Source organism: Xiphophorus hellerii, chromosome 1 (assembly GCF_003331165.1).
Source record: "Xiphophorus hellerii strain 12219 chromosome 1, Xiphophorus_hellerii-4.1, whole genome shotgun sequence".
In the NCBI taxonomy this organism is placed as follows: domain Eukaryota; kingdom Metazoa; phylum Chordata; class Actinopteri; order Cyprinodontiformes; family Poeciliidae; genus Xiphophorus; species Xiphophorus hellerii.
The window spans coordinates 14758650-14782135 of record NC_045672.1 but is presented as its reverse complement, the minus strand read 5'-3'; the positions used below and the strand labels follow the sequence as shown (position 1 = coordinate 14782135).

General features: G+C 37.9%; 2 protein-coding genes across 3 annotated transcripts; one reads left to right on the top strand and one right to left on the bottom strand.

Moving 5' to 3' along the window:
* The first annotated feature begins 1160 nt into the window (after positions 1-1160).
* srpk1a (SRSF protein kinase 1a) lies at positions 1161-18862 on the top strand. 2 transcript variants are annotated; one of them, XM_032573307.1, is made up of 16 exons: positions 1161-1348; positions 1968-2022; positions 7279-7406; positions 7698-7806; positions 7947-8034; positions 8849-8936; positions 9324-9430; positions 10842-11007; positions 11103-11128; positions 11235-11457; positions 11615-11974; positions 12096-12196; positions 12407-12514; positions 13406-13475; positions 14355-14447; positions 17488-18862. In XM_032573307.1, the coding sequence occupies exons 1-16, from the start codon at positions 1336-1338 to the stop codon at positions 17670-17672; spliced, it is 1920 nt and encodes a 639-aa protein (XP_032429198.1). In that variant the 5' UTR covers positions 1161-1335; the 3' UTR covers positions 17673-18862. The 2 variants fall into 2 exon arrangements, with proteins under 2 accessions (XP_032429198.1, XP_032429188.1); XM_032573297.1 differs by lacking the exon at positions 14355-14447 and adding an exon at positions 16353-16445 and having other exon boundaries at positions 1167-1348.
* On the bottom strand, positions 18798-22216 carry lhfpl5b (LHFPL tetraspan subfamily member 5b). The gene is made up of 3 exons (XM_032573319.1): positions 21674-22216; positions 20039-20275; positions 18798-19009 (listed from the first exon to the last, which is right to left on the bottom strand). Exons 1-3 carry the CDS (start codon positions 22080-22082, stop codon positions 18999-19001), a joined length of 657 nt encoding a protein of 218 aa, XP_032429210.1. The 5' UTR covers positions 22083-22216; the 3' UTR covers positions 18798-18998.
* Between the last annotated feature and the right edge of the window lie 1270 nt (positions 22217-23486).

Sequence of the window (23486 nt, the reverse complement as noted above, 5' to 3'; positions counted from 1 at the left end):
TATTTATTGTGGGATATGTATTAACAAAATTTCATAAACCTTATTGTAAGTTTTGTGCTGGGGAAAAAAAAAAGAATTTCATTTGGTTTAGTTTATTTTTTATTCCATTGTGTTTCTCATTTCCAAAACCCTCCATGTAGTTCTTTGAGTATATAGCTGCCTGCAAATGGAGGTAATCTAACCAATGATCTTCTGGTTGAAAGATGAATGCTAAACCTACTTGATATGCTTGTTTATACAGTATAAGCTTGAAAGGTCCTTCCTGAAGTACTTGTATCCCTTGAACGTTTTTCGTACAAGTTAATCAGATTAGATGTTTTTTTTTTGTGATAGACCAACACTAGTGGCTACAAACTTGCAGTGAGAAAGGAAAGTGATACATCTGAAATGTAATGTGTTTCTGTTCAACAACTTTAGCTCTTGATGCCTCGAGATTAAGTTCAAATCATGGGAAGACTTACAATTGAATGTTCACAAATCCCCCATACTTTCTAAGTGTTGCAAAGAAGAATAGGCAAATATTTTAGTCTCTTGGCCTGTTAAGCTGATAGAAATATCCAAAAAAGACCTGCAAGTGGAATTGCATTCAGATTAATGTGAAAAAAAAAGAAAGTTGTCATTTTCCTTTTTATTCATAATTATTCTGTAGTTTGTGTTGGTCTACCACATACACTTACAACAAAACATTGAGGTTTGTGGTCCTAATGTGAATTTATATGAAGAAATTTGATGGATATATGAATATTTTGCAAGGCACAGTTGTGGACCTTACTGTCTAGACTCTGCACTTAGCACTGGAATTGGTATGAACATGAAATTGTTCATACAAGTGGGTGATAGAGGGAATATCAATTGAAAAAAAATTTTTTTTTGGACAACATATACATGAAATTAACCTGCAACAAAATTGGCATAAAAATCTGTTATCAGTCTGGATCTTATAAAGAACGTTTAAGCTATGAATCACAGACGAAAAAATATTTATAAGCCTCATTCATATTCAACTCTAGTATCTGGCACAAACCATACTGCAACATTTATTTTGTCAATGGCGCAAACCATCTAAGCACCCCGTCCTGCAGAACTGCCTGGCAGCGTCACTGAAGCCTTTTTTCACAAATAACAAACAACCATGAGATTGAGGCACGAGCACGGACACCTATTAGTGTCATCGCCTGCAGCTTCAAGCGAGAGAAATTCATGAAAAAAGGTTTAAAGCTCAGGTTCGGACGTCACTAAGGAACCTCTGCTTGGGGCAAAACCAGCCAGTGCGCATGCGTGGAACATTCGATCACTGGTGGCGTAGCTAGCTGCTAGGCTACGAATCCAGCCACCATGGAGAGGAAAGGTAAATCTTTACGCGACGCCCTGCAGACCGTTTCAACTGAGTTGGGCCATGCATGTGATTACTCTGTAGCTGATGTCGCTATTGCTGCTACACAATGTAAAATGCAGCCAAGCTGTCGTTGTGAATATATGTGGCTTATTTCGCCGCGTCTGTCGCGCACTGCGCCGGAGCGAGCTTCGTTAGCTTCATTAGCTTTAGCGTCAGGATTAACGTTGTACTTTTAGCTTTCCAGCTCTCTCTATATTTAACACAACCTAAACCTCTGACGGCGTGGTATATTTATGGTATGGCGTGTGATATTACTTCATGCCATAGTGGCGTGTTGTTGCGGTGCGGTTGCCTTGGTTGGTAGCCCGGTGATGTTATTTAACGGGGTTTGTGCATACACTGAGGGGGGTGCACCCATAGATTATTTATTTTTTTGTGTGTAAATAAAGTCTGACGGCTGTCGGCAGCCATAAAGACGACACAATTCAATGCACAATGAAGTAGAGCAGAGCCTATAATGCTAATTAAGTTTAAACTGATCTTCTTTGTTTCATGCCTTTTTGTCTCAAGTGTCAGCTGCAGATCAAAAGACAAACAATGGCAACAGGATTTCTTTATCTTCTCTTTTCAGTTCTGGCACTCCAGGCAAGGAAGAAGAGGGCCAAGGCGAAAAAGACCAACAAAAAGTGAGGTTTATTGTCGTTTTATATCGTGTCCTATTTTATTATTGAGCCGAAGAACATCATATTGACATGCGTCTTGTCAGCTGAGTTTAGTTAAAGGGTGCTGCGTCCTGCGGTTTCACACTTTTCCTGTCACTAGCTGGCTCTGACGTTAACGGCATGTTTGACGGTGGTGTGGGTAATTTAACAAATGCAACTCATTGTCTCAAGTCATAACAATGGATCTCATGGCTCACTTCCACAGCTTTCTGAGTTTTGCATCTTGTCTGTGGATGTATTGGCTTTTGACGGCTCTTCAGATAATATCCTAGTAGGGCTTTATGTTTTGTGAAAATCGAGAAATTGCAGTGTAGTTATTGAATATTGCAATGACGGTATTTTCCAGCCACATTCCCGTCACTCTTTTCATTTCTGTCACCTGCCACTGATGTCTGAGTTTCAGCATCTTTATCACTAGGATCTAAAAGAGAGTGAAAGTTAATCTAGCTTCAAAAATATGACTGGCAAGACAGATTTCCAATGCATAACATTTAAAATGTATTCATCCACCAAAGTAATTTGCCATTGCAATACCCCACATAAATATTGTGCATCTCTATAGGTTTTTGTTCACTATGTTCTGCTTGAAGTAATTATTTGGAAAAAAATTTAAAGGTGCTGTATCAAAACAAGTCAAACTAAAACAGCATTAAGATTTTTTTTTAATATACACCAATATACTGTATATAGGTTGAAAATTAAGATGATTGCAAGGCTTTAAAAGGTTAAATTCAGGGACATTTTATTTCCCTCTAATTTGAAACTTGCAAACTTGTGACCTAACACCATAAAAAATGCTTACTTAATTAAAAAAAAAAATTGTGTTCAACAACTGATCCTTGAGAAATGATCTGCCTTTTCATTTGTTAGAACAAATGACAGCTAATAGTCTCTTATTCAGATGAAAAGCCACACATACAGTAGAAAAATAACAGCAACAGGATATTTTTCCTCAAAACAAACATATGTGTATCTTTAAAAATAATTTCTAAAAATGGGGTTAAAATGATTTCCAATTTTTGATGAACTGTGGAATCTGCACAGAATAACTAAATTAGATTTTAAATGAGTAATTTAGACTTTCAACAGACCATTTAGTTAATTATGTTGTCTTCAGGTAATTCAAATATGGTTTTGTGCAACTAAAACACCAAAAGTTAACCTCAGCAATGTTGCAACCATGAAGGGATAGAGAAAAAAAAAAACAACTCCTTAGTTTTATTTTACGTGATCCCTGGGAATTGCCAAAACTGCAACCATTTTTGGAGAGGATGGCATATCTAGTAGTGATGGTACAAATCAACCTTGATTACCTAAGTCTGAGAGTTGGTCTCACTTAGCTTGCTTCTATAACTTTCAATTGTGTTTATGAGCATGAAGTGGTCCTGGATAGCAAGCTGTACCACATTTAGGCCATCGTTTTGCACACACTGTACAATATAATTGGGCTGAAATAAATCAACAATGTCCCTTACTGATAAAATGGCCAGGATATGATGCAGTTTAACAAAGCATCACTTGTAGTTGAAAGTGAACTGATGACATGGACATGTCGAACTGATTGTTTTGTTGCATCTTACAATGTAATAGTCCTAACGGCACCAGTGACATCCTACAGAGTGTTATGTAACAGCCTGAGCTATATTTAAAACTAGAGAATGAAGAAGCCCACATCAGCCCACTGAAGCATGGCGTTTCTCTGAAAACGGTCCGCTTAGAAATACTTCTCTCCAGACAACTTGCTGGCATGGCATTACAGCAAAGCTGCCATGAAGAACTATTTAAAAAAACAACAACAACTTTTAGACAACTGCTTCATTTGATCTAAATAACAATTTGATTTTCAGAAATCAAAAGATGTTTCATGATTTAGTTTTTGTTCAGTTTATTTTTTAGAAACTGGCTTTGACAGAACTGACAAATATTAAGACAAAAAGTATGGTTAGATAGCTGTAAAATGCAAACCAAAGTTGACAAAAGCAAATAATTTGAGAACTTTTTGATTTGTATCTTTCTGTGTAGGATGTTGTGCAAGTCAAATGCGCTGAAGTTGAAGAATTGGTGTACCTCAAAAGGAAAAATAAAATATATTTTCATGAATTACTTTTGTTAAAGTTATTGTTAGGTTTTAATGTTTCCATGGAACATACAAATAATTTGTAATTTTATTACTTTAGTAGAAATGGATCGGATGGGTTAAATAAACCCTACATGTTGAAAAGAAATGTTTGGTCTAAACGCATCTTAAACCTTGACTAGAAAAGTAGCAGGGGCACAATGTGAGTGAATCCAGCAGCTTAGGGTGAGCTTGTGTTTTTTGTTGGCTCATCATTGATCCCTGAGTATCTTCTCGTTACTCACAAATTTTAGATTCTTTCTGCTTTTGGAAACTTCTCAAATATTTCTGGATCCAGCACTTTCATTCCTGAAATGGATGCTATTTTGTACCTTGATTGGTTTGAAACTATATCTGGTAGCAATGTGAATATTGACTGGATGATATGTTGTGAACATATTGTCACAATATAAGTGTGCAATGTTGATGCTGATGTAGTGGAGAAGTATATAATTAATGAATTCCATATATTTTAAAAGTTTAAAATCACATTATTGCAAATATCTTACAAGGAAAACTGTCAAGGGTAAAACGTGTTGGTGTGTGGCATGTATCAATATTTATTGTTTTTAATTAAGACAGAACATCCGTCTGCTGACATGGAATCCAATAGTCTTTTTCAGTCTGGTTCTGTTTAATTTTCGCACTACTGAAAGCTCCTTGTTGAAATTTTCCTCAAAAACTATTTATCTGAATGTAGGCTATTATGTTCATAAATACTAAATTAAAAACGATGTAGAATATGCAAAAATGTAGGTAAAGACAAACTAAATGACGATCAAAATCAACGTAAGCTAGAAGTTTATTTCTCAAGTGTGCTGACGTTCAAGAACTCTAATCTACCGTAAAATCATATCCATGTATTTTATGTATTTGTTACATAAACTCCAGTTACTTTCTATATTTACTGATCATAGATCACCTGTTTTAAATTTCAGGTTGACTTGATTTGTTGTATGTAATCTTGCACATCATGCCTTTGGGTGGGTGTTTCCACACAAATGAACACTCTGTGCTACCACTGCTCCTCTTTTACAGCCTTTACTTGTGCTGATTCTTTCAAACGTGACTGCACATGTTTCAGGGCAGCTGTTTAAAGAAAACCAAGTTTAAATGTTTAAATGCTGTTTACTTGCGGTGCTCTGCACACAAACACCACAACACCCCAATGAACATTAACCTACAAGGGATCAAGAGTTCAGCGATATACGTATAAAGCCATGATTGTTACTCTTTTCTGTTAAAGGCTGGAGGTTGTTCTCGAATGCCTTTAAACACAGACCTTAGAGCACAGTCTGGTTCAATTTATTTTGTTATATTTTAGACACTTGAAGCCAATGCACAGCACTTTAAGAAAAGGTGCCATGCAGTTTATATATATTATTTTATGCTCGAGACCAACAAAGTCGTGGAGAACTGTGAAGTGAAGTATACTTAAGTATTTTAAGTGTCAAACTTCAGGACAGCACAACAAGGAAAAACACTTAAGTGTTCTGTACCATGAAAAAGTTTTTTATTTATAAAAAGAAAATTGCAACTCTACTTAGGTTTGCAAAGCTGAATTTGAATGAACCACAAGATGATGCCAGAGACCAAAGTAGACGGCAAAAACCTAGCAGCATCTCAGTAAACATACCTCAAACTCGCTGTCAAGCATGATGAAAGAGGGACGACGATGATGATGATGATGCGAGCTGGTTTTGTAGCCACAGTAGCTGTGTCTAAGTACATGAGTTCATTTTCCTCAAATGTACTCATCATGTGGAAAACTCAGATTGCTGCATAAATTATCTCAAATGTTTCCTATAGTTTTCTGATGATGATGTTTGAATGTCATTGTGTATTTTGATGTAAAAGATCACACGATGCATTTCATATTGAAAGTAAATAAAATGCAAAACCTCATCATAAACGTTAAATCTGTGACCCACATGATCAGTACTTCTTGTACAGCTCCTGTTGCTCCTCCAACTTTGCCCTGTTTTGGATAAGCAGAACTCCCAGTAAACAAAGATTTGCTTTGTGGTTTAGGTAAACCAGGTGTTAAAAATAGCTAATGTTTCAGTGCATTTGTTTCTTGTGCTTTCCACTTGTGCTGCTTTAGCGTCTGTTTTATGATCTGTTCTATTTTGAAGTTTATTTACCACTTTTTTAATCTTTGTTGTGGTTTAAAACATCTAAGGCGACAAAGCAGGACTCATGTTTATATCACTGTAGGTCCACAGGTATTTTTATCCCGTTGCATAATAAAAACAGACTTTATGGGTCATTTAAATATCACCAGTGCAAATTGTGTTGGTTTTGATTTTCAACTTGTGATTTTATTTTAAAGTTAATTGATTGCATGATGTTTTAGAATGGTACAGATTATAGTTAAATCCATCCTTGTTTGGAATTAAGGACAAACCAACACTACAGTAAATGCTCTACACTAAAACTTTGTCTATTTTTCAAAGGAGAAAATTCAGAATTACCCAGCACAGGCTCAGCAAGCTGGTCTCTGGCTGCTTTGATCATGATACATCAAAGCTAAAGTCTTAGCATCTGCTTTCAGTTGGCAATAAATCAAATTTTAAGAATTTATTACTAACTTTTACAATAACAAATTGTGGGAGTTCTGATTCATTTATCCATTTTGATTTTCATATGATTTGGACATTATGTTAAATTAATTTTTAGGTTTAACCGTGTGTCACTCCAGCATTTAATGTTTACTGTTGATATTTTATCGACATATAATTTTAAGCTCTTTCAATTAGTGCAACCCTGTAATGGAAAAAAGAAAATCACGTTTATTTTTGACAAAACTGGAAATTACTGTTTAACGTTTTGACTCATTGACTTTGGAAAAACCTTTTTATTTATCTCTTACAATAAAATAGGACTGTGCTGATAAACTGAAATGTGGCACAAAAAAAAAAAAAGAATAGTTTGTTTTTGTGACCAGATATTAAAAATGTTACTAATGCTCTCAAAATCGATGTATTTTTGACTAATGTTGTATAGGGCTTTAAAAATTATTTTTGGGAGGTAAAACACAAATTACAGAAGAAGCCTTATTCCTAATGTGGTCTTCTTTTTTTTTTTTTTTGTCCGCCCATCAGACAGCCACCAAATGTTCGATCTCGACAGCCACCACAACAAGAGACCTCGCCCCAGGAGCCGGAGGAACCTGAGGAGATTCTGGGCTCGGACGATGAGGAGCAGGAAGACCCCAACGACTACTGCAAAGGTGTGCGCCTGTGTTTAAGCATTACATTTCAGTTGCTCTGGAAAAGAAGAAATGAATGTAAATACTTAATGAAGTCATCAGTATGTTTTTCAGGCCACAGATCCACACAGCATTGTTGGTTGCTTATTAACTCAGTGAGGGAAGTTGGGTTGTGGAGAAGCTTATATGACTCAGACATAATCCAAACTGTTGTTAATGTATAACCAGAGATTGCACTGCATGCACATGAGCTTCGTCTCTTTTCTGGTATCTGTTGAACTGTTCCATCAGAGGTATTTTCTTCTCTTCCAGGTGGCTACCATCATGTAAAAGTAGGAGACCTTTACAATGGGAAATACCATGTAATCCGTAAACTAGGATGGGGACATTTCTCAACCGTATGGCTCGCCTGGGACATCCAGTATGACAAAATATTTTCACCTTACTTTCAACGCAAGCTTCTCTTTTTTTCCTAAGATCCTGTATTTTTTTTATACTTGCTTAATTAAGTGTTTCTACTTCAATTCTTTTTAGCAAATATCACTTGTTTTGTTATTCCAGGGTTAAAAGATTTGTTGCGATGAAAGTTGTGAAGAGCGCAGAGCACTACACCGAGACGGCAGTGGATGAGATCAAACTCCTTAGATCTGTAAGTTGCAGGGTTAACTGCACAAATGAACTCTTGAATGCAAAGACCGCAATTAATGTTCAGCAGAATTTTGAAGTAACTTGTAAAAACAGGGAGAAATCGGCACACAGACTTTGAATCAAGTTCGATCTGTTTTAGAGACGAATGGATTCTTTGTGTTCCGGTGAAGTTGGAAAGTTGGACAAATTGTTCTTCCTACCATCAATGACTCCTAAACAACCTGTTTTGAAATCAGAAACGTCACTTCTCTTTGCTCTCAGAGTAGTAGCGAATACATTACAGACAAATTTTAATCACAGATGGGTGCTGCTTTAAGCTGGATTATGGTTTAGGGACAATCTACAGTACAGAGGACACTGGGGGTTTAAATCCATTTGGATTGTTACAACATAAATCTTCCTTCAGATGAGCGCTTGGAAATGTTGAAACACCTGTCGTACCTCTTGATATCCAAACAGCAGGAGAGGTTCCTTAGAAATCAGTGAATCCCCTAATCAGTGTATCTAATACTTATTTTCCCTACTGTAAACTTCAGAGGCAATATACGCATATTTGTGCATATTTGTGCATATTTGTCTATGTACACCTATTTTTTTCAAATAAATTAATTTTGTTTCACAGCAGAGTAACTGATTACTCAGGCTGTCAGGGTTCATTGCGTTTATCAGACAGCCTGAGGGAAGAAGCTGTCTCTGTGGCGGCTGATTTATTTATTTTTTTGCAAATGGCACTCTGCAGCGGTGAGCGCGTAACGCGAGTGAAAATGTGAGTCCTGATTGTTTTCCTTTGCATTGTGATGTTTCCTTATCTTCAGGTGAGAAACTCAGACCCCGACGACCCAAAGCGTGAAATGGTGGTCCAGCTGCTCGACGACTTCAAGATCTCTGGGGTCAACGGGACTCGTATCCTTCACAGCAGAATGTCACAGCCTGTTTTTTTTTTGTTGTTGTTGTTCGTTATCGTGTGAAAGCGGTGAAAGCACTTCCTACTAAGAGATGAAACTTTACTTCCCAAAAATATGTTGTGAGGAATATAGAGTTACAAAGCGTAACAGCTTTGAACGGCAGAGCATGGGTGTAACACATATATCTATGTGTGACCCAAAGGGATCTCTAGATATCATAGCAGTCTGACTAAGTAAGATCTGCTGAATGCTGCAGCTGTAATCCGAGAGCCCCTTGTTCTGCATAACTAATGCTCCACCTTACGTATGCTCACATGCTCCCTAAACTGTTTTTCTTTCAGTTTTTTCCTCTCCCAGTGTTACTGTCTTAACTGCTGTTCTCCAGATGTCTGTATGGTGTTTGAGGTGTTGGGACATCACTTGTTAAAATGGATTATAAAGTCAAATTACCAAGGGCTGCCCCTGCCTTGTGTGAAGAGCATCATTAAGCAGGTAATACGAGAGCCTCAGTCTCACCTTTTTAAAGCTGATGAGTCACCATGAAGGCTCAGCCTGTGTGAAGGGTGGAAACCAGTCAGGGCAGAGCATGTCGTGGTAACTGAGCAGGTAAACTGTTAAATACTCCTGTCGTGTTTTACAGGAGATCTTTGCCGTAGTCATAAATGACTTATTCAGCCAGAATATATATAAAAAATCAGTGTAATTTTTTTTTTGAGTAATCAGAAATGTTGCCTGTGTGCTTCAGTGTGCAGGTTATGGCAGAAGGTGGATGTAGTAATTCCAAAAAACTGAGAAAAATAACGTTCTTGACCACATTTAGGGTTTGGTCATTCAGAGCAACATGTTGTGACTCGTTCTGTAATCCTTGTTGCCTTATTACTGTTTTTTGGAAATGTTCTTGCTTTGGAACAGGAGTTTATAACTCCAGTGATTTAGTGCCATTGTCCTGCAGCTTTTAGATTCATTCCTCCTCTAACTGACCTGAATCAAATTAATGTTTAAAGGCCGGATTGTTGCAAAACCTGCTGACACACCAATCAAAAGGTAATTATGCCTTTTGACTCAGCTGTGTTGAAGTCACTATTTTACACTATTTTTTCCCCATTGCTCCTTAATAAAATAGTTTATTCTCTCTACTTCTGATTTTGAAAGAAGTTTTTTGGTTTTGTCAACCACTTTACACTGGAACTGTGAAACCATTTTACTCCGTAGTTCCTTTTCTGTATTATTAATAATTCTATTAGCTGCTAAGCGGCACTGCTTCCTCCAATAGGTCAGTTGTGAAACTTAAATACTGTTGTTCTGTTTAAATTGCAATCCTGCTACTTCAGGAATTTACCTGCATTTGTTAATTGGTGGGTGCAAACCCAACACCCCTGACTTTGTCTTGAATTGGTTCCAAAACGTAAACATCTTAGAATCAGAGATTGGGACACTTGATCACTAAATATGTTGGAGCTTTTACAGTTTACTGAGAAAAAAGACTGGGAATCAAGGAGGACAGGATTGAGGAGTGGGACTTGAGAGATTTCTTAGGGTCAGTGTGTACAGCAGAAAAAAAAAAACATTTAGGGAAAAACTTCAAGAAACAACAAAAAAATTGCTAATTTTACCTTGACAATACAGACAAACTCCCACTTTTCTGTTTTTGTTTACAAATGATGTCTCACAATACAATGTTTGTTTTTATTTGGAGCAAATATTATTTTCAGGATATCTGTGCCTCTTTGTCAATGTAGAAAATTGACAGAAGTGGTTTCATGAATACAGGAAAATAACTTTGCAACAGCCAACTTTGAAAAAGGAACGTTGAACATGTGGCACTGATGCATATTATAAAAGTTTAATGATCAAACATAACTTTTGGAGGTAAATAATCATTTTTCTCTGGTTTATTTCTGAGGTTCTGCAAGGTTTGGACTACCTGCACACAAAGTGTCAGATTATCCACACGGATATAAAACCAGAGAATATTCTGATGAGCGTTGATGAGCCCTACGTCCGAAAGCTTGCAGCTGAAGCTACAGAATGGCAGCGAGCCGGAGCGCCTCCCCCCTCCGGCTCAGCAAGTATGACTGACACGCAAACAATAAAATCAAAGAACATTTAAAGGTTTAACCTGAAATTAATAAGATTTTACGCTCACTCAATGTTGTCTTTGCAGTAAGCACAGCACCAGCCCCAAAACAGGTATACATTTTATTTTTCTGCACAGAAATCGGCCTCCCCCATTTTTACCTCCAAAACAAACATGTAACGTTTGCCGTGCTATTTTTCTTTCCTGTGTTTCTCTTAGACTGTGAAAATGTCCAAGAACAAAAAGAAGAAGTTAAAAAAGAAACAGAAGCGTCAGGCAGAGCTACTGGAAAAATGCATTATGGACATGGAGGAGATGGAGAAGACCACAGAGACACGCGAGGATGACGAGGAAGACAAAGAGCCACAGTCTCCCAAGGGACGAGCCTGCGCTCCTCTCAGACAAGTTTCTGTTGAGGAGTTCAGAAGTGACGAACCAGCTGGTAAGAAGCTGGAAGTCTATTTTGTTATTTTTTTTTTATGAATCTAAAAAAATCATACTGGTCTAAAACCAGGCATCATAGCTGCTTAAGTGAGTCTCTAGAATCCTACAACGGTCAAAAACTCGTTCTTAAGTTATTGTCTTTAATAAACCGTCAGAGACTCCAGATAACATGAGAGTGGGACCAGACGAGCCGCCAGAGGCAAACTGCAACGGCCATGCAGAGGTGGAGGAGAGGAAGTCCAGCTGTTCAAATGAAGACCAACACAACGGGAACGCCGAGTCTCCGGAGGAGCTACATAAAGAGTCCCCAGTCCACACCCTGTGCAACGGTGTGGAGTCTACAGATTTCAATGAGCTGTACTGCGAGATGGACGGCAGGGAGGCTCACAGCAGTGGAGTCAGTCAGAGACGCCTTCGCTCAGGGCGAGGAGAGCTTGAACGAAGTATCTTGCAAGATGACGATGAACAGGACGAGACTGAGGGCCATTACAGAATCCATGAAGGCCTGAGAAACGGTCAGTCAAATGTTTTTACATGTGCGTGATCTTTGAGCCTGTGTTCTGCTAGTTAGAACTTTGAATTATTGATTAGAAATTCTGTTCTTGCCTTTGTGCTTCCATTTCTGCTCTGATGTAGACAAGTTAACAGCGGGATCCCTTTTAGTTAACCCTCTTGAGCCAGGCAATGCAGAGAAGATCAAGGTCAAGATCGCAGACCTGGGAAATGCTTGCTGGGTGGTGAGTAGCTAACAATCACAGAGATTTCCTGATTAGGGATGAAATCTTGAAAGGTGATATAAACAAGTCTGTGTATCACAAAATGTTCTGGATTTGCCTTTATTGACAGTCCTTGACAGATGTACAATTCTTATGTCTATAATTCTTAAAATTTTATATTTTTCGTTTTGTAAATGTTTTTAAGGACAGGTTTCTTTGTTTTTCTCCCAGCATAAGCACTTTACAGAAGACATCCAGACTCGACAGTACCGATCCTTAGAGGTGCTCATCGGTGCAGGATACAGCACACCGGCTGACATATGGAGCACAGCCTGCATGGTGAGAGGCTGCGAGTGTGTAAACGTATTGTGAAATGTGGTTCACCTTTTTGTTTTACCTGGATAAGAAAGAGGAACATGTGCAACGCACATATTTTCAGATGCATCTTAAAAGAAAAAAAAAAGTAATATTGCGTAAAAGTTCAATATTTCTTGCTAATCATCTCAGAAAGTGAAATTGTCATTTTATAGAGATTTACCACACATAGAGTAAAATATTTCAAACTTTTATTTATTTAAAATTTTCACCATCCATTTTGTAAACTTTGTATTTTCATAATTTTTTCATAATGGACTCATAATTCTTATAACTCATAGAGAATTAAATAAAAAATATTAAGCAAAATTTAGTTTTTACTATATAAGGTTTGGATTTATTTTTGTAGCTAACAATTATTGTATTTAATTATCAAAGGATAGTGAGTCATAAAGAAAATGGCAACGCTCATCTGTATCTTGCTCTTTTTTTTTTTCTTTTATTGTTTTTATGTGAGGGTTTAAAGCCGAGTCCAGCTGGCCTGTGGTTTCCATAAGTTAATTTACTGGAAAAGTAGTTTCTGACTTCAAGTCTGACAAAAGGAGATTCCTTAACTGGTTGTAACATGAGGCTCTATTGGAGCAAAACGTAACTTTTTAATAAAGCCAGTCTAAATTACAACTGTAGTAATGACACACTATTAAATATCTGCTTATGTCATAGATTTGTTTTGGTGTTTTTTTTTTTTTTACTGAAGCAAAAATACTTTTACAGTTCTAGCCCTGTATTAGTTTTGTAATAAAATGATAAAAGAAATCTATACAGAATTTGAAAATGCATCAGTGAATTTATCAGAGAGTTGACAGTGTGCAGCGTCTCCTTCCTGTGATGATGGTGATTCTCTTGTTTGTTCAGGCCTTTGAGCTCGCCACTGGTGATTATCTGTTTGAACCTCATTCTGGTGAAGATTATTCCAGGGATGAAGGTAATGTTTGAATTTTCTCTTCCTGTCCGTTCTCCTTTCTTTATTCATTTGTAACCTTGCAGCATTACTGCTAAAGCTGCTTTATCTGGTTGCACTTTTAAAACCTGCTTCACTGCTGAAACATTTTGTCGGCAGAAGTTTTGCTTCTGCAAAAGCCCTCACAGCGTTATACCTAGTTTATTAGCTCTGATTTGTTTGCTGCCATTATTTTAATAATAATAAAAAAAGTCTCCGATTTTGGAATTTCACTGCTAATTATTGTGCAGTTTGCACAGTATTTTGCAGTGAAGTTGGCATAGATATTTACATTGTTAACATTTAAACAAAAGTTCATGTCATGAATTAATGATGTTATGGAGAAACATTCCTGAGTTTAATTTCCCACCCTCTAAAACCTTTTTAGTTACCCTGGAAATGGGGCACATCTCTTCCATCTTCTTGTTGTCATCGATCATTCCTCATGCTTCCTTGACGTCTTTTGCACCGTCTGTATGTAAATGTCAGTGCGCTGCTTTGCTTGAACTTTCTGTGCCGAAGTGGTTCTGCTCTGAAATGTCGGATATGTGCTGATGCTCGGGCTTCAGGCAGCTGTGAATGAGCCTCTTACACATTTAGCACATTAAACATTTATCCACCTGGCTTTTCATCACCGCTTGTTGTTACCTGACATTTATTTTGTGTTGAAATATGTTGTTTTATTAATCTGTTTTTGTCCTGTTTCATCATTTTACTAGAATATTTTAGTTTTTCCATGTTTGCTTGTGATCAACTTGTCCATCATCATCATCATCCATTGTTCCTAATTGATTGTTGCCATCCTCCTCCTCCTCCACCTCTCCTCTCCTGCCCTTTCCCTCCCGTGACGTGCCTCATTTCCAGACCACCTTGCTCTTATGATCGAGTTACTTGGTAAAATCCCTCGCCACTATGCACTGAGTGGGAAATACTCGCAGGAATACTTCACCAAGAGAGGTATGCCACCCCTCTGTCTGTGGCTCACTCTGGGTAAGGTGGACAGGAGGACCAAAGGAGAAAGATCTTGACGGCACTCTTTATATGCATTGGAGAAGAATACAAAATGATTTAAAAACATGGAAAAGTGTTTCCTTAAATCTAAACATGGCCTTGGAAAGAAATGAAACCAACATTCAGACATAATTACCGATTGGTCTCCAACAGATGTTTGCTGTTTCTCTCCAACACATAATTTCATCCTCTCACTAACATTTATTACTTGTAAGCAAAAATATACTGAAATGCGATGGCTTTAGTTAATCAAAAAAAGTATTTTTATGAACCGCTGTACAGCTATAGCAACCTAATGCTAAAATGATTAAAAATACTGAAAGACTGAAATGACCACTTCATTAAAAATCTGTTGTCTGAACAGTTTAGTTTTAGTTACTTTTTCATGGGTTCTGTTGTAGAAGAACTTATGTTCTCAATAAATGTGTTGCAAAAAGTCTCTGCAGAGACATGCAAGAGTCCTGTCCCATCTTTACTTTAACGTCACACTGTACTCAATGTGGGCATGCCTCCTGGAAAATTCAATTCAGTTTATAGAGCGCCAGTTCAGAACGCATGTCATCACGGCACTTTAAAAAAAAAAAGTCCAGCCATAATTACATTTGTATTGATTGTAGTTATCAAACAATCCGGTCAAGTTCAGTTCGTTATTCAAATTAGTGGAAAAGTTTTCTCAGGATTAGATCGAGTCATTGTCTCACAGCATGCAGCGACTGTAGGCGGTCACAACTCCTCATACTGAGCATGCATGTAGTGACAGTGGAGAGGAAAAACTCTCTAACAGGAAAAAACCTCCAGTAGAACCTGGACTTTAACTAGACATTCTGCACTGTGGGTTTTCAACACCAACCATAGATCTGCTGATATGCTTATAGAAGAACTAAAGCATTAAGCCAGCAGAGACCATTAGGCCAGCTTAATGCTTAATAGTCAGTCTAATCCAAATTTGTGACAAAATGTCTGTTTCTTTTTTTTACTATTTCAAGATGGAGTTAAAAAGTATAGATTTTCTAAATATTTTAAGTTACATTTGCCGTGTTCATAGCCCTGCAGCAGTTTGAACTTGATGGGAGTCGGGTTAGTCGGCGGTCGACTCGGCCTCTCAGGATCGTTTTCATCCAAACTTCTACACTGGAGCAGAAAAATGTCCCAGAACAAAAATCCTAAAAAAATTGCTTCTGGTTGTGAGGTTACAAGTGTGCAGAATCTTGAGTTCCTCGTCATAAATTAAACTAAATAGCAAAACACAATGATAATATACATTTATTCTGTAGATGTTTAGAAGAGATGGGGGTGGGAAAAGAAGCAGTATTTGGAAATAAATCAAAGCAATCTAATGGCCGTTCATGTTATTTCCCCCTGGCAGAAATCCTGGTACACTTCCTTGTGCTTTGTTAATTTATGTGTTGGGACCTGAAAGAAATTAGGAATCACAGTCCACAGTCCCTCAGACCACCTCTGAAAGTGGTCTGAGGGAAACTGAATACAGTTTGGTGCGTTTACACCAGTATTTTGGTCTCAGATCAATTTACTCAGGACAGATGTTAGTGCCTGATGGAAAATACTTCATCTCTTAAGTAATGCGATTGTTGCCATTACAACAGTTTGTTGTGTGATTAGCCTCTTTTTTTACCTTAAAGTTGCTGCTGCTATTTATTTATTGAGCAGCAAAAAATTTTTGGAGAGCTGTTCAAATGTCTGTTAGTTTAATCAGTAAACTCTGACGTGCCGTCGGTCGGACTCGAACTCCTTCAACCCTCCACCCACACACCCAGAGTGGGCCCGACTGAGACACACTCTGATCAATATGTTGTTTGTCTTCTTCCTTTTCTGCTACCCACTGGGGTGTAGACCACATAGCGCTGATCATTGAGCTGCTGGGGAGTGTCCCACGCAAACTCATAATGAGCGGCAAATATTCCAAGGATTTTTTCACCAAGAAAGGTAAAAAGAAAGTGTCAAGATTCACTTCCTTTCTCTTTCTGTATTATTAAATGTTCTTTGGCTCAAACTGGTTCCATGTATTTAAAAAAAAAACCAAAGCTAATTATTTTTGGAGTGGGTAAGCAGAAAGTTGTAGCTACTAATGTTATATATTATAATATAATTCACAACAAGTATAGTGTCTTGGTAAAATGTTTGTACCTTTTGATGCTTTCGCATTACAAACCCAAAACTGGGTGATAATTGTGAAGAGTCCATGGATTTCCAACTTATTTGGGGAAAACATCTGAAAAGCAAGTTTTACATTTCGTATTATGCATCCATTGTAGCTCTGGCTGCCTGTCTGGGTCCGTTTCCTGCTGGAACATGAACCTCTGCCCCAGTCAAGTGTTTTGTTGCCTCTAACTGGTTTTCTTTCATTGTTCAGCTTCAAATGTTCTCCCATCGAATCCAGTCAAATTATTTGGTGGGGCGAATGCACCCACTGCGATGGAGTCTTAAAGCTGATAGAAGAAATAATAATATGCTAAAGAAGGAGTAAATTTCTAAAAATTCTTGATTTTAAAGTCAGTAAAATTATGAATATTTTTTATTTCAAATGTCTGACTTTACAATATCAGAGAATATCTTAGTTTGAATTTATGCATTTAACTGTGGAAAATTGCGTTTTTTTTTCTTGCAAATTTACAAGTTAAATTTTCTACATTATTTTTCTCTGAAATGACTTTTGAGCTCACGTTTACTCCTCTTTAACCACACTTTGTTTTTCTTTTATCCGCTATTGCCCTAATGTTCTTTCGTAAGCTACAATATTCCAGCCTTTATTAATAATATAGTTTTTTAATCATTCTTTTACAATTATATACTACATTTTGTTGGGCTTATAAATACAGTAAAGCACAACATTTAAATAAAATTGGTTTGTGGTTAAACATGCCAAAGTACATTCAAGACTTTTTCAAGGCTCTGTCCCTTTTTTTTTATTGTATTTTTTTAGTAGCCTCCCATCTGATGCAGCGTTGCTTGTGCCGTTTGTCTGCAGGTGAGTTGAAACACATCACCAAACTGAAGCCGTGGGGTTTGCTGGAGGTCCTGGTGGAGAAATACGAGTGGCCCCGCGAGGAAGCAGAGTGTTTCTCCGACTTCCTACTTCCCATGCTGGAGCTGGTCCCAGAGAAAAGAGCCACGGCTGCAGAATGCTTGCGCCACGCCTGGCTCGCCCTCTAGTGGACATGTTCAGGCGTTGCACCTCCCCTCCCTCCCAATTCCTTAAGAGACTGCAACAGATCACTTTCCACTTTGGGCATATCAAATGAATATTTATTTCTCTTTTTTTTTGTTGTGTTATTGTTTTGGATTTCTTATGTTCTTGTTCAGCTTTTGCTTCTGTGTACGTTTGCTTTGTGTTTGTCCGTTCTCCTCTCGGCGTGACGTCAGGAATCCAGTGGATTTATTATTTGATGTCGGCTCCAGCTGCTGGGCTCCGTTTAACCCACCCAACCAAGAGCAAAAGTCTCAATGTTCTGCTAGTGAAAGCATCCTTGTTTGTTACACTCCTGCACTAAAACTCAAAACAAGTCAAGGATATGTAGCCTTTTTTTTTTTTTCTTTGTTCCCTCAAAAGGACTTACTTTCGCTTACATTTTCATTAGTGCTGTTACTTTTTATAAAAAATGATTTTTTTCCCCTTCTATCTCTCTGGGGGTATAAAGTTTGTATTTGTAAAGTAGGTTGAGAAAGTTGCACACTGGGCTGACATTTACACTGACTGTGGTATATTTTTTAAGGCCCCCTAGAGTCTTTCTGACACTATCATTAAGTAGGTCATATTTAGCCATAACAAACCTAATGTCACCTGGTATTTGGAAAGTATGTAATAAAAAAATTAGATTGATTGTTCTCATGGGAGGCTGGTATTCTCATACACCTATTACAATTCAGGTTTAGGGGGGTAAAAGGTTTCAGTGAGAGAAAATGTTAAAGCCCAATTAAATGGAGGAGGAAAAAAAAAAGAAAATAAACTGTATATATCTGTACCAAAGAGTTTGCCTTTATGTATATTACAGTTATGTACAGTTTTTAACAAATCTTATATCTTAGCTAAAATGATTTAGCTGGGTAGCTGTGTTTTAATAAAGTGTATGGAAGATGTGTTTGAGCTCGGTTGTATGTATGGCCAACTGTTGAGTAATAATTTACCTGTTTTTAAATATAGAGTCGGTGAGATCTGATGTTTTGTGATGGTGTAGCGAACCGATCATATCAAAGTAAGCTATGTTATCTGCTGAGACCTAAAGGTAAAAACGTACAATTTACATTAGCGTCACATTCAAAAACATAGACTTTGTGTGAGTTGTTTAAAGACGAACCTGTAAAACACACCATTCAATAAAAGAACAGATCTTCATGCAGTACGGAATAACTGTGTACATGTGTTTATTTGGTGAAATATTAAATAACCAGAAGACTATCACTACAACTTAAGGGGAAAATAACAGCTTGGTTTTGCTCCAGCTGGGATCTTCATTGTCCTTCCATTTTGAATAAATATGTTCACGAGTTTTCTGTAAAAGAAAAAAAGTGCCATTTAAGCTCATGTAGATTTTAAAAAACACCGCTGGCTCCCAACCAGCTCGGAAAAAAGTAAGAGTAGTAATGACAGAGTAATTTTAGTTATCTGTACAAGATGAATTGGAAACTTATTTTCCAAAATGAAATATTTTAAACATGTTGAAACGGAGAAACTGAGCAGCAACTTTGAGGGAAAAGAAGCCAGGAATATTGAGCCATCTTACTCCCTAAAGGATTTCTTTCAAACAGTCCAAGTTGTCCTTGTGTAACAATTATTTTCAGGACTTCAATGAAACTATTTGATACTGAGCTTGTTTCATAAATTCATCTGCACCTCCAGTAATCGCCCTGACCAGCTCAGACGGACAGTCAGCTGTTTGCAACATTAATTTGACATTCTGACATGCAAAGTAATGTGAACATAAACTTATCAGTGATGCTTTTGTTTTGGTTGTTGGCTTCTTGTCTGTTCTCTTTATTTGTTTTAATTACATTTTGCACTGTGAAACTCTGCAATTCAGAACAGGTTTGCTGGTCTCCCCTGTAAAACGGATTTTGTTTTATACATTTTCTCAATCTGGAATTAAATTTTGCTCAGACAGCTTTTAAATGAATGTCATGTTTGCACAAGATTTCAAAATTTGTCCTCATAAGACTCACCTTCTTTGTAGCTTTAATAACAAGTATAAACTGCTTTGTAGCATGACTTCTTAACTCACCTGACTTCCCTTTTAAATTTTTATATTGAATGAGTAAAGAGCTTCATAAAATCCCTTTACTCAATGTTCCTGTCCTAATCAGATTAGCAAAATTTAAACACATTATCTACTTTTAAATCTTCTCCAATATTTTTAATGAACTTGAGGGAAAAAAAATTACCTGCCAAGGTAAAACCATGTTTTTGTTTTTTTTATTGGATGACTGCCTTGATCGAATTATGCAAGTAAACTAACACCCTCTGAACTAATTAATCTAAATGAAATACACCTGTTTCTAATGTTTTAATGCAGTGGTGCGCTCACCTGCTCCCTCCACCTCGAAGCCATCCGGCAACAGATTGTCCTGCCGATTACCAAGAGTGAAGGACAGCAGAGCCAGGAGGACGGCGTCCAGAATGCTGATGATGGCCAGGATGTAGGACCAGCGCACGGTGCAGTTTCCCAGAGTGTACTTATCGGTCCTCTGGCCACACATCCTCTTTACCTCCGCTGCGTTCCAGCCGTCAGGGTAGATCATGCAGCCCATCGCCATCAACACGGCTAGAGAAGGGATTCAGACATTACAAACAATTTCCAGTCGCTCGCTGTTGGGCATAATTTCATCTGCGATATGGATTCTGTTTTATTCATTTCTAAATATCACATCCCCGTCCTCTTGTACATTTCTTTCCCCTCCACCGCTTATGCAGCTACCACATAATAAAAGGTTATAGTTTAATATTGCCAGGGTTTTAAACTCCGGTTGGCTTGTTGTGCAGTTTAAGACCAGTTTGCGGCTCATCGACATCTTATCCTGTTATGTGAAACCAGATCCGCCTTCAGAGGTGTCAGAGTCTATTCTGACACCAGAAACCGAGCCGGCCTCCACAGTGAAGAACAACACACGAGCACACGCTTCACACCTGCAACCAGAGAGGTGTGATGTTGGCAGATGATACAATGACTTTATCATGTCGCACAGACACACAGCTGAGTCTCAGGGTTTAGGCAGGTAGGGGGAAGCATGGGAGCGTGACCTTTAACTCTGGACAATACTCCGTTTTTCAGACTTTTACTGCTTTTTCATATTTTCTATTGAGTCGTGGCACATGACAGCGAGCTATTGTGGAATGAGTGCTTCCAAATGAGGAAATTTAACAAATGGAATTGAAGGCGTTTCAGACAGCACCTAAAGGAAGGCGTCTCAAACATAACAATAGAATCTGAAATTCTTGTCTGAATGAAACAGAAACAAAATGCTGCAAAGACCTGAAACAAGAACAGAGAGACAACATCCTTCACCTAACCTTTACTTTAAACTGCAGCAAAGGTTCAAAAGCTTAAATCTCTAGGATTCAACTGTTTCCATTTAAAAAATGGAAACATATCACAAGTTGCTTGTGGCAAAGTGCCTAAAGATTAATTTTTCACTGGAATCGTTTCATTTTAAGCCTCTTTGTCTGTCCAAAATATTTCTGTGACCTTGTTTTACGTCATGCAGATCCAGTTTAATTTTATTGTTTTTCTTTTAAAAAAAAGGGACAAACATGTCAAGCCACCAGGTTGTGTTACTTTCTTTCAACTCTGATGCAAAGATTACAAAAGCTGGTCAATCCCTAAAGCAGCAAATTAATGAAGACAGACAATGGACCTGGATGACCACTGGCTGTCTAGACAGACAACCAGTGGAAAAGTCCAAATAAAAAACAAAACAAAACAGGAGTAGCAACCAAATCAACTGAACCCAGAAACAAAAACACCTTAAAATATGACTCTAGATTACTAGAAAGTCAATGAATACAGATGACCAACAATTACAATGACTCAAGACTTTAGTTTATGTTATATTACATTATAGCTTCATCATACTGACATAATCAGCTATCATTATTTTCTTGCTATATTCAAAATTAATTCTGTTTCCTGTACATTTCCATTAAAGGTCATCAATCTGCTGACCTGAGGCTAGCTGCATCCACGCACAGATCTTGTAGACGTTCCCTGCGTTGCAGAAGAAGAACAAGCTGAAAGCCACCATGGTGCCCACCACCAGCAGCATGGAGGTCCCCACGAAGAACATGGCCGTCCTGAAGGCCGGCGACGGGATGGAGTTGAAGTCGAAGACGCTGCCCTTGCAGGTGAGCTCCGAGGTGAGCGCGTTCCCAATGCAGTAGTGGAAAAGGCCGAAGTATCCAGCCTGCGGCGTGTTGACACTGTCCCCGATCCAGTAGGGCTGGATGAAGACCACCATGGTGATGATGGAGAAGCAGATGGTGAACACGGCCCACATGACGCCGATGGCCCGGGAGTTCCTCACATAGTTGGTGTGGTAAATTTTCGCTGCCTCCTGGGCTGGAAGCAGGTCCATGATGGAGGAGAAAAAGAAAAGGTTACTTCAGATTTTAAGAACCTTTAGCAAATACCAAGTTATTCAAAAAATTGTCTCCAGTGGGTGTAAAAGAGTATCCTTATATGACTCTTCATGTTTCCTTTACAAAGAACCAAGGCGTCTTCTCCGGTTTCTCCCGATTACCAGTCTGATGTTTCAGCACCCTGGACAGCTCCTCCACCCTGCGCAGTGTGAGGCAGCGCCGACGTCACACGCTCACCTGTTGCCCCGGAGGCGTTCACATTACACCTGTAATATCTGTAAGTTACCTGTTTCAGAAATGTCACAGCAGTGAAAATAAATAGCGGGCTAAATTTTTTAGGATCCTTGTCGAAACAAATTGACTTGTTTTTGTTTTGTTTCGTAAAAACAAGCGAACAGAAAGGAGTATTAATTTTTCTGTATTCACCAGGTGAAACTTTTGTAAGAAGAGATGCAGAAAAATATGGAAAAGAAAATGAATCAGGCATCTATAAATATCAACAAGCAAAATATTTTATAAATAAGTGATAAGTTAGCATAATAAAATTTGCCCTAATGTGTTACTTTGTTGAATCCGTCTGTCCGTTCGTCCGTCCAATCAATCAATAATTAATTAATGAATTAATCACAAGGTGAGTTGGACTGAAGATAAGAAATGTAGGTGTTTGTGTAGAAAACAAAAAACTAAACTTCCATCCATGTAAATCTTTATTTCTTATGTAAATGACTTTTAAAAATATATATTCCAAGTTATTGTTGCCAGGATAGTTTCCATCTTTCAATAAATGTTTGTCTTAATTGGTCATATATTGTTAAAGGGATTTTCCCCTGAAACTGGAAGCGATGTGTATCGATTGTAGGCTTTTGTTTTTGTTGATGACATGGAGAGTTAAACTGAATCATAATGTGTTAAGCAACGGAGTTGACGCATAAAATGTTCATTTTGCCATAAGCAGGAGGTTGGTGTCTCCCAGAGCCAAAGCAGAAATTATTTTAACACCACCAGGTTCGGGCTGATTATGTCTTTCCCTTTACGGCGTGTCTTCAGGCTTATTTTTCCATTTGAATTTCTCCTCTGGAACCTCGTAAGTCACCCTATGCAACACTTCCCTGTTCCAGCAGTTTTCTTTATTACTAGTGCCACATCTAGTTTGAGATAATGACTTTGGTTGGAAGCTGACAGGAGAATCACCATCTGTGCTTCTCTTCCTCTGGTTGGTGCTGGTTACAAGGAAGTTTGAAGCCTGTGTGCCTTGTAAGGAATAACAAAATCAGCAGATCCAAAGGATGCTAAGGAGGGAAACACCAGCTCTGCTTAAAAACAACAGCAAAAAAAGATAAACAGGAGACAATTTGTATATAAGAGACCAGATGAATATTTATTTAATGAATCAAATCAAG